The 15,929-nt window shown below is 31.0% G+C and overlaps 2 protein-coding genes and 1 pseudogene across 3 annotated transcripts; 2 read left to right on the top strand and 1 right to left on the bottom strand.

The window, feature by feature from the left end:
* Positions 1 to 695: 695 nt before the first annotated feature.
* LOC141448975 (cytochrome c oxidase subunit 7A, mitochondrial-like) lies at positions 696 to 2,608 on the bottom strand. The gene is made up of 3 exons (XM_074117917.1): positions 2,472 to 2,608; positions 2,284 to 2,394; positions 696 to 915 (listed from the first exon to the last, which is right to left on the bottom strand). The coding sequence occupies exons 1-3, from the start codon at positions 2,532 to 2,534 to the stop codon at positions 790 to 792; spliced, it is 300 nt and encodes a 99-aa protein (XP_073974018.1). The 5' UTR covers positions 2,535 to 2,608; the 3' UTR covers positions 696 to 789.
* A 2,352-nt stretch (positions 2,609 to 4,960) lies between these two features.
* Positions 4,961 to 15,762, top strand: gammaSnap1 (gamma Soluble NSF attachment protein 1). 2 transcript variants are annotated; one of them, XM_074117897.1, is made up of 10 exons: positions 4,961 to 5,109; positions 5,193 to 5,410; positions 6,530 to 6,597; positions 7,923 to 8,007; positions 8,448 to 8,465; positions 9,339 to 9,546; positions 10,008 to 10,078; positions 10,161 to 10,338; positions 13,626 to 13,853; positions 15,089 to 15,762. In XM_074117897.1, exons 2-10 carry the CDS (start codon positions 5,352 to 5,354, stop codon positions 15,158 to 15,160), a joined length of 987 nt encoding a protein of 328 aa, XP_073973998.1. In that variant the 5' UTR covers positions 4,961 to 5,109; positions 5,193 to 5,351; the 3' UTR covers positions 15,161 to 15,762. The 2 variants fall into 2 exon arrangements, with proteins under 2 accessions (XP_073973998.1, XP_073973997.1); XM_074117896.1 differs by lacking the exon at positions 4,961 to 5,109 and having other exon boundaries at positions 5,116 to 5,410.
* LOC141450565 (U2 spliceosomal RNA) lies at positions 8,062 to 8,242 on the top strand (annotated as a pseudogene).
* Positions 15,763 to 15,929: the final 167 nt, after the last annotated feature.

Here is a 15,929-nt window from a genome sequence, read left to right as displayed (position 1 = left end):
TCGTTAAAGAGGATTCTGGCCCCGTAAGTGCATCTCCGTCCGCATTATATGCTCGTTCATTGAAGTTTGGCTATTCCCAGATTCCGAACCATATTTTATACCACATCTGGGCGTTTTAGGGGCAAAGAAAATATCTTAATATTTTCTAAGCAAAGAAGCTCCTGTCTTTGTGCTAAATCCATTCGCCTCATCTCGATTTCTAGTTTATGTTTTCAAAAAGAGTCGATAAATCTCATCCACAGGTTTCTAGAAAAAAGAAATTCCACATCCAATAAACCCAAAGAAGACATTTAAAGTACTATTTAAGATTTCGTGTACGTTGTAAAAATTATTTTTGCATTCAAAAAATTATATTGAGGTTTTGTTGATTATTTTTTTTACGGATAAAACTGGCTGGACGTCTCTAATACATACTATCTTTCTAAGTTTTCATGTACCTTACAAGTTCAAGGCTTTCCTCCGTATTTTTAGGACTCCATTCTCGAATTTTACCTATGTATAATATGAAAGGTTGACGAATGCGCCAAAAATAACGAAAGGTACTCATCATCATAATTATGTATGAGTTAGTCCTCTACAAAAGTTTTAACAGTTTGGTACAACTAGTAGTTTAAACTAGCAATAATTGCACCTCAGGAGTCCTTCACTGGTAACTAATAAAAAGTTTATCAAGTAGTAATCAACAATGAACGTAATTTTATAAAATGTGAAATCAGATTTTATTGATAAACACAATTTATTTGGTCCACAGATTCTGATTTTCATATATTAAAACAGAAATATTTGTTTTTAACTCATCTGAAATATTTTAAATAAAGACATTCCAGCTCCTAGTAATGCTAGGCCAAATGTGAAGCCGTACAGTATTTTATCAGCTGATCCACCTTTAAGATGCACTGGACAATTATCTTCAACCTGAAATTTCAATAAAGGGAAGGGATTAGCTATGTGGTTAGCATACTGGACTCCCACGCGGAGGTCCCGGGTTCGAATCCAGCAGCTGACCCTTAGATTTTCTCTTCCTAGGAGCTTCTTACAGCTCACTGTCCGGTGATGGACAGTGTTGTCTGTAACGAGAGAACACTGTCCGGAGGCCGGCAGTGCACTGAAAAAAGCTCCGGGCGCCAATAACCTTAGATGTTGACGCGCCTTAAATCATATATTATTAAATTTCAATAAATTCCAATTATTAGTTTAAAACTTGAAATTAAGGTAATAGTTTTTTTTATAAATATTTATATGTGTTTATTGCTACCTATATAAAAAATATATACCTATACATCAGTCAATGCGTGAACAGAGTAAAGTGCAATACATGATAAGGAAATAAAAGAAATGAATTAATCGCCTTAAGAATAAGTTTTTAATTAAAAGGCTATTATTAATTGAGAATTGCCCGTCTATGTATGCTTATAGTCGATAAACGTTGGAGAGTTTTAAAAATAGTAAAGGTAAATGACGGATGAAAATAAGGAGTCTATCAGAATGAAAGCAGAATGCCTCCTTGAATTTTTTTCAATAGCAGAAATATATTTATATTAAAACAGCGCAAGGAAAAACTATAAGCATAATTCATATAATTTATTTATGATAAATAAGCTATAAATGGTATGTCAAATAACCAAGTTTAATAATTTTGCATATTCTTTTGATTGGCAAAAAAAGTGGTGCAAAAGTAATGTTTTTCTCGGTTATGAAAAGAATTATTATATTACTAAGACTAACAAAATATATCTTTTAAGTATTTTGTTTTCAATTTAAGATAATTCGTTGACTTAGCTCTGTTGGCAAATACGTCCGTCTTCTTGATTGTGAGTCACGGTTTCGCTAAGCTATAAGAAACAAAAGTCTAAGGTAGCTTTTCAAATAGTGGCAGTGGAACTAGATAACAAAGATTGATGAAGTAAAAGGGGAGAAGGATTAGTTAATGCAAACAAATTAATTATTACATGAAAATATGTTACCCAGGTGCTCTATAATATTTAAGTTTTTTTACAAAAACTGAAAAATTAAACTCTCGTCACGCTTTGTTAATGTTCATTTTGTGAGGACGCTAAAAATAATAAATCTGATAAGTCTGATAAATTTTTAGAGTATGAATAATTTTTAGAACTTAGAAAACAGTTTTCAATGGTAAGCGCTGATTGCAGACAATAAAAGATAGTTGTCAAATCGCTGTTCTTGTATATTCAAATTTCATAGAACATTACTTTTAATCTATCCACCTGAGACCACTAATGTTACATCATAACTGGATGAATACGAATAAAATACTTCTCTTACTGTAAATATTTCTTGTTTATCCCTAACTCTTTTACAGGCTCCAGTCGGACAGTCTTCTCCAGAAGCATAATTCATTCTTTGGATAGCAGTTCTGAAGAGTGGTACACCGCGCTTGAAAAAACAATAGTTTTCAATTTAATCTATGTGGTTAATAATTTTTAAAAAGAAACATTTTTAGTAAGACTTACCTTTGATGGCTGGAACATTTTTTCAATTTCAATTGAAATTTGAACATTTATTTTTTCCACCATATGTTTCTAAGAGATTATTTAACTTAATAAAAGATTAGTTAACTGGTTTTTGTTTTAAAGGTTACTACCTAATTTGTAAGAAATATTAAATTAATAATTTATATATGTACAAACATACACCTACATATCTTTAGATCATTAGCTCTTATTTAAATAATTTTTGTCAAACTCAATTCTTTAAATAAAAATAATAAAAAAATAAAGCGCGTTAAAAGTAGTGTATAGAACCACTAATATTGAAAATAAAACACACGGAAGGGATCAACTTAGTGGATAGCGTAAACAGGATTCCAACGAAGACATAATACAACTTCAACCCGATCCTGGGTTTGAATCCAGTTGCTGGCCCTCAAATTTTCTCTTCCTAAAAGTTTCTCACAGCTCACTGATGGACAGCGTTGTCTGTAACGAGAGAACACTGTATGGAGACCGGCATTGCACTAAAAAATAACTAGGAACCATTACCAGACGATAGTGCGACTAAGAAAAGGAACCTTTTGGAGAAATGATTTTCTCCTATTACAATTCTTGAAGTTCTAACTCACAAATTTTCTTCAAACTTTAAATTTTAATCGTTCCTATCATAACCTAATACGTGGCGAACCTGAACCGGAAATGGCCATCCCAATGTTAATTCGGCACCTACATTTTTGCGTAAGAGTAGTATGAAATTCTAAGTTCTTTCAATGAGAGAGATTTAGCTATGTTATAGAAGATGAAGCGTACTGTTTAATTTAACGTCTGAAAGTTAAATTTAATCACTGTTAATTGCAAAACTGGTTTTTCATTTTATGCATTCCAGTTTTTGAGAGTGTTGTTGAGAAGATCAATTTTAAACTATTAAGTGAATAGTCTTTTGGAAAATGAAATACGTAGATTAGTATTTTTGTTCCGTGTTTTTACGTTACTTGCTGCAAACTTCATTTCAAACGTTTTACTTAATATAAACTAGAAGTTTTATTATGTAGCAGTAAATTTAAATCTCCTTTACTGCAATTATTACCTTCCAAATAATACATTTTGTATATTTTAGTATTGCTGTATAACTGAAATTTTGGAAATACTTTTTGTTCAACAGATTCAAAAGTAAGGATAGTTTGATTGCATTTCTTAATTTTCGTTCTAGCATACTCACGGAACCACATTTGGAATTTTATCTAAATATTTTTTGTAAAGGATTTTAAACGACAATTAACGGGTGCCTAAGAAATGATCAACCTAGGGCTGATTTGGCCAGTTTTACTTGAACCAGTTAATCTTGGCAAGTGTAAGCTCCAAATATTTTGTTTTTTTCCTATTTATTAATATCGTCCATAAATTCTTTGTGTAACAATTGTCTACTAGTCAGTAGACATTACTAACAAAGTGAAAGTATAAATGAAGTAAAGTATGTGCAACTCTTACTAAACTTAATATTTAACTGATCTAATGAAAATTGTATATATTTCTTAATTAATGATTGGAAAATTGAGTTGTGATTATATCATCCAAATTGTATTTTTATCATAAAAGGATAGATAATTTTGGCATTTAAGCGTAAGTAGTTACAGTACTTCAGCTACTTTAGTTTATAGAGAATGCTAAGAGGAATAATATCATTAGTAATTAAAATACTTTGCTGTTATTTGAAAGTATTTACTTATAAGTTATATGAATTGTAAGTGTTTATTAATATCTTGATTTTTTAATGGTAAAAAATTTACATTGGCGTTTATTAAAATTGTATGTATCTTTTTTAATTAAATTTATATTGAGGTCTATAAGTTGTCCAGTAAACGTGCAAAAGTACATTTCCATGCTATCTAGCGGCTATTTGTGAGACTAAAATCCTTTTGTAGTTTTACTAAGCGCCAATAGGTAGCATAGCATACACATTCGCTGTATTCAATGATATTAATGATTCAATTTTCCCCTTACGCTTTCTTTAGTTTTTTAGATTATCAAGTCCAACCTATCGTAAATCAATTAATTTTTGTTGAAAGAAGGTTTTATTTTGATTGAAATATCTATCACTGTGCTCATTTCAGCAGGCTATTAAACAATAAAATATAAACAAAATTATAATTCTTAGATGGTCGTTACAGAAACTGGAATCAGTGAACTCACTGTAGCTATCCAACTCTAACTATATTGTTGTAGCACAAAAATTTATTGAAAAATATGATAAATGGCCACTACCGGACATTCTTCGTCTTGTTACAAGGCTTGACTAATAACGTAACGAACCGCATAAAATATATAAATATATAAATTTAGGTGAAATGTGATGTATCGATATTGTAGTAATCGTAAACATATTAGGTCTGAAGTGTCTGAAGCTTTGTATATTTGAGTAGCGCAAGGTTGCCACACACATTGAAGTTCTTAAACAAAACTATCACCAAATTAATTATAATACTGCAAGATAGTGATATTTTTTTAAAGATTTTGAATAAATTTTTGGAAAATTGCCTTTATAATAAGCCTTGAAAATTCTAATGGAACTTATTTGGGGCTATTTTTTTTTTTATCCAGTAGTTGGCTAATTTGGATATCCTAAGACAAATTTTGCAGCTGATAACACATAACACTTATTGTCAGTATCTGTATTTTAGTAGTATGTGTATTGTAAATCTGTAGACAACGGGCACGAGAGTTAAAATGCCTTTCTCTTTTCAGATGAAAGATAAGTATTGAGAAAAAGTGAATTGATTTACCCACCTTAACTAAACTGAGATTCTTAAATTTGATAAGAGTTAACTTCATCTAGCATATCCTTCTATTATAGATTATTCCTACACAATTCCTCTAGTATAGATTATTCCTACACAATCAACAATGTCAGATTCAAAAAAAATACAAGAAGGCCTGGAATTGATAAAATCAGCCGAAAAAAGGTTAGTGGATTTTGTGTATACATATGAGATTTATACATTTAATAAATCCCTATTTTTCATTTTATTTGAAAACTAAATAATTGCTAAGAATCCAACAAAAATATTGCTTTACGAAAATATTTTTCTTTTTATTATTTCTTTATTGGTTTTTTTAGTTCGTAACTAATTCTGTAATTATTTGTAACTGTATGAATATTTGGAAGAATTTAATTAATTTTAGGTATTTTATGAAGCCCATTTTTTTTTTTAAATTTTTGCTTTAATAATTTGATCATTCTTCGAATGGTTCGTCATGAACGTCTTAGCAGTTAACAAAGTAAAGTGAATTAATTTAATTTTATAATTATTCCGTTTTAAAATTTTCGTCCGGCTATGTAACATGTCGCAAACCTAGAACGTGAAATTCTACACAATCTTGAGTTAATTGAGCAGAGGTTCTCCGGTCTTTAAGTTTGGATGAACAGTTTCCTTAAATTATTATTATCGTAACTATTCTAATAATAAGTAAATTAAGTAACACAATCATTGTAAATGTGTATCCAGTTAAAACTATATTCATCAGTAAACTACTAAGTACATGATAACACATCTTCATGAAATACACCTTCTGCAGAGTTTGAATATTTGAATATCAAAGTAGCTTGAAATTGATGTAGAACAGTTTTACTATTTTTCTAAATCACTTAACAAATTTTACTAATTAAGTAACTAATTTTACTAAATTCCTTAGTAGTTTCCTAATTCATGGCCTCTTTTAGTTAATTTTGCAGATTTACCCAATTAAAGCCGTTTAATACCTAACGCATCACATTGTGTAAGAATAGTTCTATAAAGATAGATGGTCGAAAACTGCATTGTTGCCCTCCGTAATTAATTTCTAGGTCATTACGAAATATTCTTTTTTTAACACTAATTTTCGGAAATTTCAAAAATTTGATTCCACTGCATTTATTACCAGAAATAAGCTCGTATTTAATAAGGTAGTATAATTAGTAAAATTAGCACATGACTAAACCAACTTAAATAAATTATTTTTACTAAATAATGATAGCAAAGAGAAACTTCCTCAAATTAGGTCGTTTACAGGATAACCTAATTATTATTTAAAATTATGTTTAGTTTGAAAACTACTTTCTTAAAGTGGAGGCCGGACTATGAGGTAGCTGCGGACGAATATTCTAAAGCAGGTAATAAAAAGTTTTATTGTTTAGTCATATATATTAGTTATATTTATATATATAACTAATATATATATATATTATTTACTTTTTGTATGTTGGAGAGCTGGCAGGAGATCTGCTTCGTATTAGGCAGATAGGCTAAATAGAGCAAAAAATGGATGTTGATATGCCTACGTTACTGATTGCAAAGTTGTCTTAAAAAGTGTAATTAAAGTTTAGAAGAATTGTTTGGTTTGTTAGTACACTGCTTGGTATTTTATGGTTATTAAAAATTACTAGGATTTTCTCTAAATAGCTCAAGGAAATATCAGCTTGCCCATTTCTTCTCCAGTGTCTAAAATAAACATTGGATTTCTACTACATAACGTCTCAATAAATCATATTTAAAACTTCGGACCCCACTGTACATGTTCCAGGTCTTGAATCTGTCGATCTGTTACAGTCGATCAAACCTATTAATAAATTACAAGAGGAAAGAAGTAGAGAGGAAGCTATTTCAAGCCTTATTTTGTGAAATGCTTTCTGTGAAGGCTTAGCCTCGTATCCGAAGTTGTTCACTCATTAACTTACTGACTTCCAAAACACCAATTTCAATTTGATTAAATTGTTAATGTTGCTACTGTTATGGGAAGTATAACGTAGAATGTCAAAGAATTCCTATGGCCTTCACATTGCAATATGGTCTCGACTCGACTATTAAATAATGCAAATGCAGGCTTTCAATGTATTGAATTGAGGCATCTATTTTAATGGCCGAACCTTAGCTTCAGTTTCAAGATGCAGACCTTTGCAGATCTGACCTGCTGTTGCCCAACATTTTTCATAGATGGACCAAATTGTGAAAAACAGAATTAAGGCATCATTAATTATGCCTCCCCCTCTATCAAAGGTATAGATTCCGCATAGGTAGAGAAGGATCCCTATTAGATTTGATGAATTCCGCCCCCTCTCATCTCTCTCGGAAAATTGTGGCTCCGCGGTAAAATAATCAAATGGGTCTATATTATTTTAAGTTTTTTTTTATTCATTTACTTCTTTTTGAGGACTTTAACTGTTTCTTTACATACTAGATAATATTTCTATAGTTGTCTATGATTTACCCTCTTTGAATTAATTAAATTGATTTCTTTTTAAATGTTTCCTTAAATATTATTCTTATATTTCCCAATAACTGAGTCCACGATTATGTTAAATATTTGATTTACCAATTCATTAACAATTGTATTGCTATAATTGATAGTTTTATTTTTCTCTGTTTAATTTTGGACTAATATACTGGAAGTATTTTTCATTTTAAGTTTTCTGTGTGTATGAAAATATTAATTTTTCAGCAACTTGCTTTAAAATTGGAAAATCTTTTGAACAATGCAAAGATTGCTACTTGAAAGCTTCAGAATGCCAGAAACAGAATAGATCGTATCCTTTATATTTTATTGATTAATTGATTTAATTTTGCGTATATTATTATATAATATTTACTTGGTGTATCAAAGTGAAGTATCTGTTCTTATCAGCTTAATCTCTTGTACGACCTCTATAGGGGGCCCAGAAGATTAAACTGATTCTTTGAAAATGACTGAGTGCTAGGTGCTTGCTCCATCTCTGTCGCCTGAAATGATCACTTTGTGGCTTTGTGAGTGGGAGAACCCCAGTTCTAATTTAATTTGATAGAAAAAAAATGTTTATAGTAAAGTATGAGCTTCCGTCTCTGTCTACGTCACCTAATTGGTAGTTGGACGTTAAGCCCCGCCTGAAAAAATAGGCGATTTCTTTACTTTTAACATTTTTAACATTTACTTGGTGTTTATTTTTTCATCTTTTTTTAACCAACTGTTTTCCTTATCTATTATTTACAGATTATTTCATGCCGCCAGGTAAGGACCAGTGTGGATTTTTTTTTTATGTCAACAACTGCACATGACTATTAATTTTACTTACTTATAACAGCTTCTCCCTTTTTTTAAGCATTTCGTTTAGGCCAAAGTACTCCTCCATTTCTAAGCACACCTACTCTTCTCCCTGTCATGCCAGACCTCGTCAGCTAATTTGCGTTCCGCCATCTCCTCCAGGTTCCCACCCTCTCACGTCTTTTGTGGTCTTCTTCCGTTTTTTTTCCCACAGTGGCACCTATTCGTAAATCTTATTTGGCTATCTTGTCAGTATCATCCTCTTTATGTGACCGTACTAACTCAATTTCTTCTTTACTAAATTCAGGGTAATGTCCTCTCTTACTCCCATCACTTCTTTTATCCTTTAATTTCTCACCTTATCCATCCTTTTTTTTCTCAGAGATCTCCAAAAACCCATCTCCATATTTTTATTCCTCTACTTAATTTTGCTGGAGGTGTCCACGTTTTCACCGCTTACAGTAGGTTGGAGTCGGTTATCGACTGTCCTATTTGGGTGCACTTAAATGCAAGTGCAACAAAGGTTATAAAAAATGCTGCATCCGGTATATTTATAAGTTTTGGTTGTTAAATTTGTTATTAATGAATTGATCAGAGATTCCAGCCGAACAGATTTTCATATTGTTTTTCTCACTAACCAAGCACCAAATGTAGTGTACATCATTGAAATTCTTTTTTATTCATATTACGTGCTTGGCCTTATTTCACATGATTTCTGAAGCGTAATTTAATTGTGAATGTAAGTGTTTGTTATACATTGTTTTTAAATTTAACACATTTGCAGCCCTTGTTTGATAGTACAAAATGAATTAATTCAACATACCTGTGATTCATTTATAGAAACCTTGAACAAGCTATACTAGTTTGCAAAGACCTAGGAGATCTTCGAGATGTACCTGATCTAGCTCACAAAGCTTGCACGTACTATCAGCAGCAAGGATCTCCAGATGCAGCAGCTACTGCTTTGGATAAAGCTGCAAAAATTCTTGAACCGACTCAGCCTGAACAAGCTCTGCAGCTATATAAAAGAGCAGCAGAAGTTGTGACAGTAAGTGTTCTGCTCTAATCATAAGTAAGGTCCTCTTATATTTAATCTATTCAAGGTCTAGTTAACATTGGCCAGCTGCTACTCAGTGATGAGGGATCTTTATCAAAATATGAATAAATGAACCGCCAGTATGCACAGAATTGTAATGTAAGATTAAAATAATCGTACATCTATACCACTTATTTGATTATTGTTTATCTAATTCCAGCTCCTTATCATACAACTAATCAGTCGTTTCCGTTTAAATTTTTTTGTTTTACATACCACTTCATCAGTAAACTTACAATGAAATTCTTTGGTTTGCTTTTTTTTTTTTAATGGCAATCGTCTTACTCTTTAATGCAATTTTTTGATTTTAATATTATTTCTCAATTTTAAGTGAATGAAAAGAAGCCACAATCGCATCATAAATAGCGGTTTGTTGTATTTATTTGTCTAATGTTCTAAATCTATTTTCTCAGATTGAAGACAGTCCCAGACAAGCAGCGGAATACGTGAGCAAAATTGCCAGAATTTTAGTAAAACTTAGGATGTGCGTAATATTGAAGTATTCTTTTATAATTTTCTCAAATTAAAGGACATTCTTCAAAACTAAGAAAACAACTTTGTTAAAGGTATGATGAAGCAGCCGATGCCATTCGCCGTGAAATTGGACTTCATCAACAATCTGAGAGTGTAGCTGCTATGGGAAGACTGACTGTTGCTTTAGTATTAGTACAATTAGCTAGAGGGGATACAGTGGCTGCTGAGAAAGCATTCAAAGAATGGGGAAATTGTTGTGATGCCCCAGAGGTAAGAATGAATAGAAATAAGGTATTTTCACTTCTTTTCATTGTTAGACTTTTCTTAACAGTTTAATAGGGATTGGTTCTAGCTTAGTCACCTTTCAGTTTGAAAATGTTGAAGAATTATTTCTTTAAGAGTTTATCTCATTATGTGCAGAATGTGAGCCTTCGTTCACGCCAATTTATTTGCCGACTTAGGCTTTGAAACATAGTTTGCATCTTTCGCTTATTCCAAAAATGGCATATCTTGTGCAGAAACTTTTTGTTAAAGGATAACGTAGTTTGTAATGCAGTTATTAGATAGCCCTGTAGTAACTGGAGAAATCTGTCTGCCTCTGTGAGATTTTAGTCGTATTGTAACATGTTTCTAACCAGGCTAAACTAAACTGTACTTAACCTGTTATTGCTGGATGGCCGCCGTTCAAGAAATCACGCTTGTATGTGCGCTAGCGCTAAGTCAACAAACATGAATGCACAATTCATCTTTTTCTCTTGTACTTGCTGTACAGTTGTAAAAATCTTAAATAAAGAGAAAACCCAAATATAACATTTCCAAATCACCCTATAAATCACCACACAACTTATTTACTTTATCTGTTCCTTATTTGTATAGATTTACGCATTTGATGGAAGTACAGCTTAAATTATTTAAAAAAAATTGTTTATGAAATAGTTACAAAAATATCAAAAAGATACGTATTTGATGATTAATCATAGAGGAACTACCTTTCTTGGCAATTATTTTCGGATTTGCAAATTATAATTTGGATTTGAAATACAATTTTGTATTCATAATTCAAATTTGTCGACACTTTTTTATAAATTGGTTATCTCCTCTTCCGTTTTGTGAGGGCCGTAATAATTGTTTTTATGAGATCCATTTTACACAAAATAGTACTGTTTTCAATTTGGTTCTTCTGATTTTCGTTCCGAGGATTTTATAGAAGAGCCTTGAAACCTTGAGCCTTTTCGTAACAAAGTACTATCGAAGGCCTGAGTTCACTAAAATCCTTGGCATAAAAGTGGAGATTGCATACGGATACTAAACATTTTGTATTTAACATTTTTCAAAATATGACCGAATTATGTTTTTAAGAGCATTGCAGTACATTTAATATTATTGAATTGATACTGATTTCCGTATTTAATTCCAATTTTTCATTTATTTACGAGGATGGTTGTACATCATTTTGTGATGGTAAATCTTATATTAAAAACACACAAACAATTATTATTTAATTTTGTTACAAATGTTTATTGTAACTTCTTCTTCTAGCCAATTTTAAATTGTGAGGTCATAGCAGATGTCTAGAACACAGAATTCCTAAGAGGCTCCAAACAGGGCCAGTCAGCGTACGTCCGTTCGGTACTTTAAATCGGAATATTATTTCTTAAATTTTATTTTGTTAAGTTTTCATTTATTTCTTTTTTTTTAACGACATATTGAAATTCTTGCGCGCTTGAAATAAAATGAAGTGGATGTTGCAGAGGGAACCAGATGTAAGCCGCCAGAGGAGGGGGAAAAGATATTGCTCACTATCCGACGTAACCAGATTTATCCAAAGGTATCCCAGTATAACATTGTGAAGAAGGTAAGACCTAATCCACGTTTTTGAAACATTAGCTGCCCGTGTTTGCATTTGCCTCCTTAAGTCCCTGTCAACTATACTCACCTCATACCCACAATCATTGCATGGTCAGCAATTTGTCGATAATGTAGTAAAATGAAAAAAAACAAGTTAAAATAATTGTGACTCGCTTGGTAACAATACCTCAGTAGAATTAATGGAAGTAATTAACGTTTAATATGTCAAAAAAAATGTCTTCTCTTTAAGTCAACAATAATGAAACTGACGTTATCTTTTGTTTTATTGATTTTCTGTTAGTTAATTATCCTTAACTTTTCGTGTATGCTATTTGTTTCTTACTTCCTTTATCTTACATATTGATTGTAAATACTAATATCTGTGAATTGGTAGAATATTATTATACTGCCTCAGCAAAAACGTTGTGTGTTTAATTTGTCTCATTAATGCTTTAAACTTCGCGAATGTGACAGAACAAATCATATGAACCGTGTAGCCCTGCCCCCCCCCCAAATCCAAGGAAATCAATCAATTTTTATATCATTTCTCGAAAAAGTTCTAATGCAAACTCAGATTTCGTTTTTCCCATGTGGATGAACCAGAGCTTTACAAGTTCCTTTTCAAGATGATAGTTCCCAACGTTTCTCCAGTAAAACATTCGAATCCATGAAACGTATTATTTACTTAACATTTTTTGTTTTCCAGCTGTAAATTCTAGGATATATGCATTATATTTTTCAAATATTTCAATTTTCTTAGACAAAACGGGGAGTTAATACCAAGCTGTTTTGAAAAAATTCACTTATGCACGATTCAATTACCAGTCACTCTTCCATTATTTGATTCTAGTGAGCCTACATTTCATTGTAAATTTAGATATTTTGGTACTAATCGACTGGAGTGTGTGCTTTCTTATTTTTAACGGCCAAATTGCCCTTTAATTCTAATGTGAATTCGAATTAAGATTACAATGTAAAGTTGCCAAGAACGGTAGATAGCTGTTATATCAATTTTTAAAATAAAGTTGTTTTGGAAATGTTGAAAAATATCTATCTTAAATAATCTTTATGTTAATTCCACTTCTGTCTTTTACACAACCATCAATTGTTTGAAAATTTAGTTTACTATTGTTTTATCTCATTCTTTTTTAAAATTTTTGTTTATCTAAATTTATTATAGATTTTTATCTGAACATTTTGTTGGAATTCCCTGATTATTGTTTTGGAGATTGTTACTTTATTTTTTTAAATTTAGGGCGCTCGAAGCTTTTTCAGGGCACTCCGAATAGAGTTCTCTTATTGCAGACAACACCGTCCATCACCGGACAGTGAGCTGTTAGAAATCTAAAGGCCAACAGCTGGATTCCAATCCGGTACTCCGTGTGGGAATCCAGTAGGCTAACCCCAGAGCTAGTCCTTTTCTTGAGATTATTATTCTATTTCTCTTATATCTTGTAATTTTGAATTGGCTCTTATATATAAAATAAGTGTAACAGAACCATTCTTAAAAATTAAATTTCCCGACTATTATATTGTGACAACTTTATATTTGTTTATTTGTTTGTTTTATAAAGTTTTGTTATTAACAATGAATCATTTCATATTTATACTTAAATGTAATTAACGAAAAGTTTCACAATCAAAATTTCAATTCTTGTTAAACATGTTGATTTTTGTTTTAAGCAATAAAGTGCTTGTCTGGTTAAAAGGTGCAAACATTAGAAAGTTTATTGCAAGCGTTTGATGAAGAAGATCCAGATGACGCTAGGCAAGCGTTGAACAGCTCTTTCATCAAGCATATGGATATTGAATATGCTCGATTGGCTAGAGATTTACCTCTTCCTCAACCTACTATACCCAGGGCCCCTGCTAAAGACACTGCAGTCAGGCCTAATGCAGCACCCTCTTATGTCTCACCAAACCAATCAAAAACTCAGGTAATTGTAGTTGTAGTAAATTAATGCTCATATTGTACGATTATAGTATTATATTAGTTGTATATATTATATTAGATAGAATATATATGTATCTTCTAAACAAATATATGCTGTCCCCAAAGAATTCAAACATACTTTTTTGGACAAACGATTCGAATAAAAGTGGAAAATATATAGCACTTTGGTATGAAAAAATGGCTAAAAGTTATGGAGGAATAGTCGATGGGTAGGAGATTAAAAGTGAGGAAAGTTAATAAATTTTTGAGTGGGATCTAGTTGTGGTTATTTAAATTACGAAGAAATTATATTAATTCCTCTTAAGGGGTGTAAGAGAAATTAAACTGCGATTACAAAATCTCTTATAACGAGGGGTTAGAGAAATTGAACTGCAATTACTACACTTTCTTGTAAAAGAACTGTGAATACGTTACGACTGCGATATTTTTCTGAATGGAATGATACATCAAAGCACTCTACACACAATTTTGAATCGAAAGACACTTCATTCAGATAATCGATTCACACGTTGATAATTTAAAACGATTGCAATTCTTTCCCTTAATAGGTGTAAAAGCAAGATGGCGTTTCATTGTTACATAAGGAAGCCCCAATCCCTTCCTACCAAATTGTATCAATATTGGGCTAAGAGTTACTAAGTTATTACTAATAATAGTTTTAGAGGGGACTTAACAAAAATGGGGCTCACTCCCCTCCTATAATTAGCACTGCCTCGAAGCCCCCAAAAGGCACATCAAAATAAAATTTTGAATCAAATGACCCCCTCATTCATGAAATTCGGTTCTGTACGTTTGCAAAAAAGTAACCAGAACAATTTATAAAAATACCGTTTTTACCCATTTTTGGCAATGTATGTAGTATGCTCTTTATTTTATAGAAAATTTGAGAATTTTATCTATAGGAAAAGAGGAAATACATTTTTATTATATTATACCTTTTTTGTATCGGCTAGTTTTTATCATAATTATGTTAGTTTTATTAAGATTGAAACAGTAAGTAGGAAAAATAGGATCTTGAAAACTAAGAAGTTAAAAGTAAACTCCAGATAAAACTATAATAAAAAATTATGGAAATTGTACTGTTTAAACGTTTAGCACAAAATTAACAAGAGAAATGGAAAAAATAATCGAAGTTTATTAATTGAACAATTTCAAAAATATTGCCAAAAATGAAAGAACTTTTTTTTATGGTATTTATTTTTTTTTTTGTGCGTACAGGAAGCTAAAGGAGGAGAAGAAGGTGGAGTAGGAAAGAAGCAAGAAGATGATGAAGAATTCAGCTTGTGCTAACTTGTTATTTTATTTATTTATTTTTATTATTATTTATATAACGCGGTCTCTCACTTCTTAAACTATACTTAGTATCCTCCAGAACACTAAGTCAAGAGAAGAACAAGGAAAATCTGCAGAAGAACTTATGGAAATTGCTTGGATTATATTGTATTTATTTAAACCTATTTTTTTTTAAATTTATTTTATTTTTTTGAGGGATTGAGTTGAGAAAACATGTCAAAAGAAGTAAATGAAATCGAAATTAAAACGGGTTTTTATTAATATTAATAATAATAAAGCAAAACAGGCATTTTTCTGGAGGGTATAGGTAAAGTTAAATAATTATCGTATTATAATATTTGATCTATTTCTCAAATTTGAGACATTGATGTAAATGCTGAAAATTCATATTAAACTACCTAAAGATAAAATATCTTCCTTTGCCTATTAGTTAAAATATGCTTAATTAAATAATTTGAGTTTCAAAAGTAAATAAAAAAAAATATATTGTTAATGTAATTAGAAATGTTAATGTTATAAAATTTTAATTGTTTTGCTACCTTGTATTGACGAGGAAAGCCTTGCTGTATAATAAAATTCTCTTTAAAGTTAAAGTAAAATATCAATTCCTACTTAGTCAGCTTTACTGAGCTTTTATAAATTTAAAATTTATACTAAGCAATTAGTTGGCCTTATGAAGCGTATTTAAGTGTAATTAAACGTAATTCAGATCAGCCTAGTTAAGTCAAACTTAGATTTCTTCGGACATTGCATGTGATTTATGTTG

This window comes from Rhodnius prolixus, unplaced genomic scaffold (assembly GCF_049639745.1).
Source record: "Rhodnius prolixus isolate KJV_2025 unplaced genomic scaffold, Rpr scaffold_2, whole genome shotgun sequence".
In the NCBI taxonomy this organism is placed as follows: Eukaryota; Metazoa; Arthropoda; class Insecta; order Hemiptera; family Reduviidae; genus Rhodnius; species Rhodnius prolixus.
This window is presented reverse-complemented; position numbering and strand designations above follow the sequence as displayed.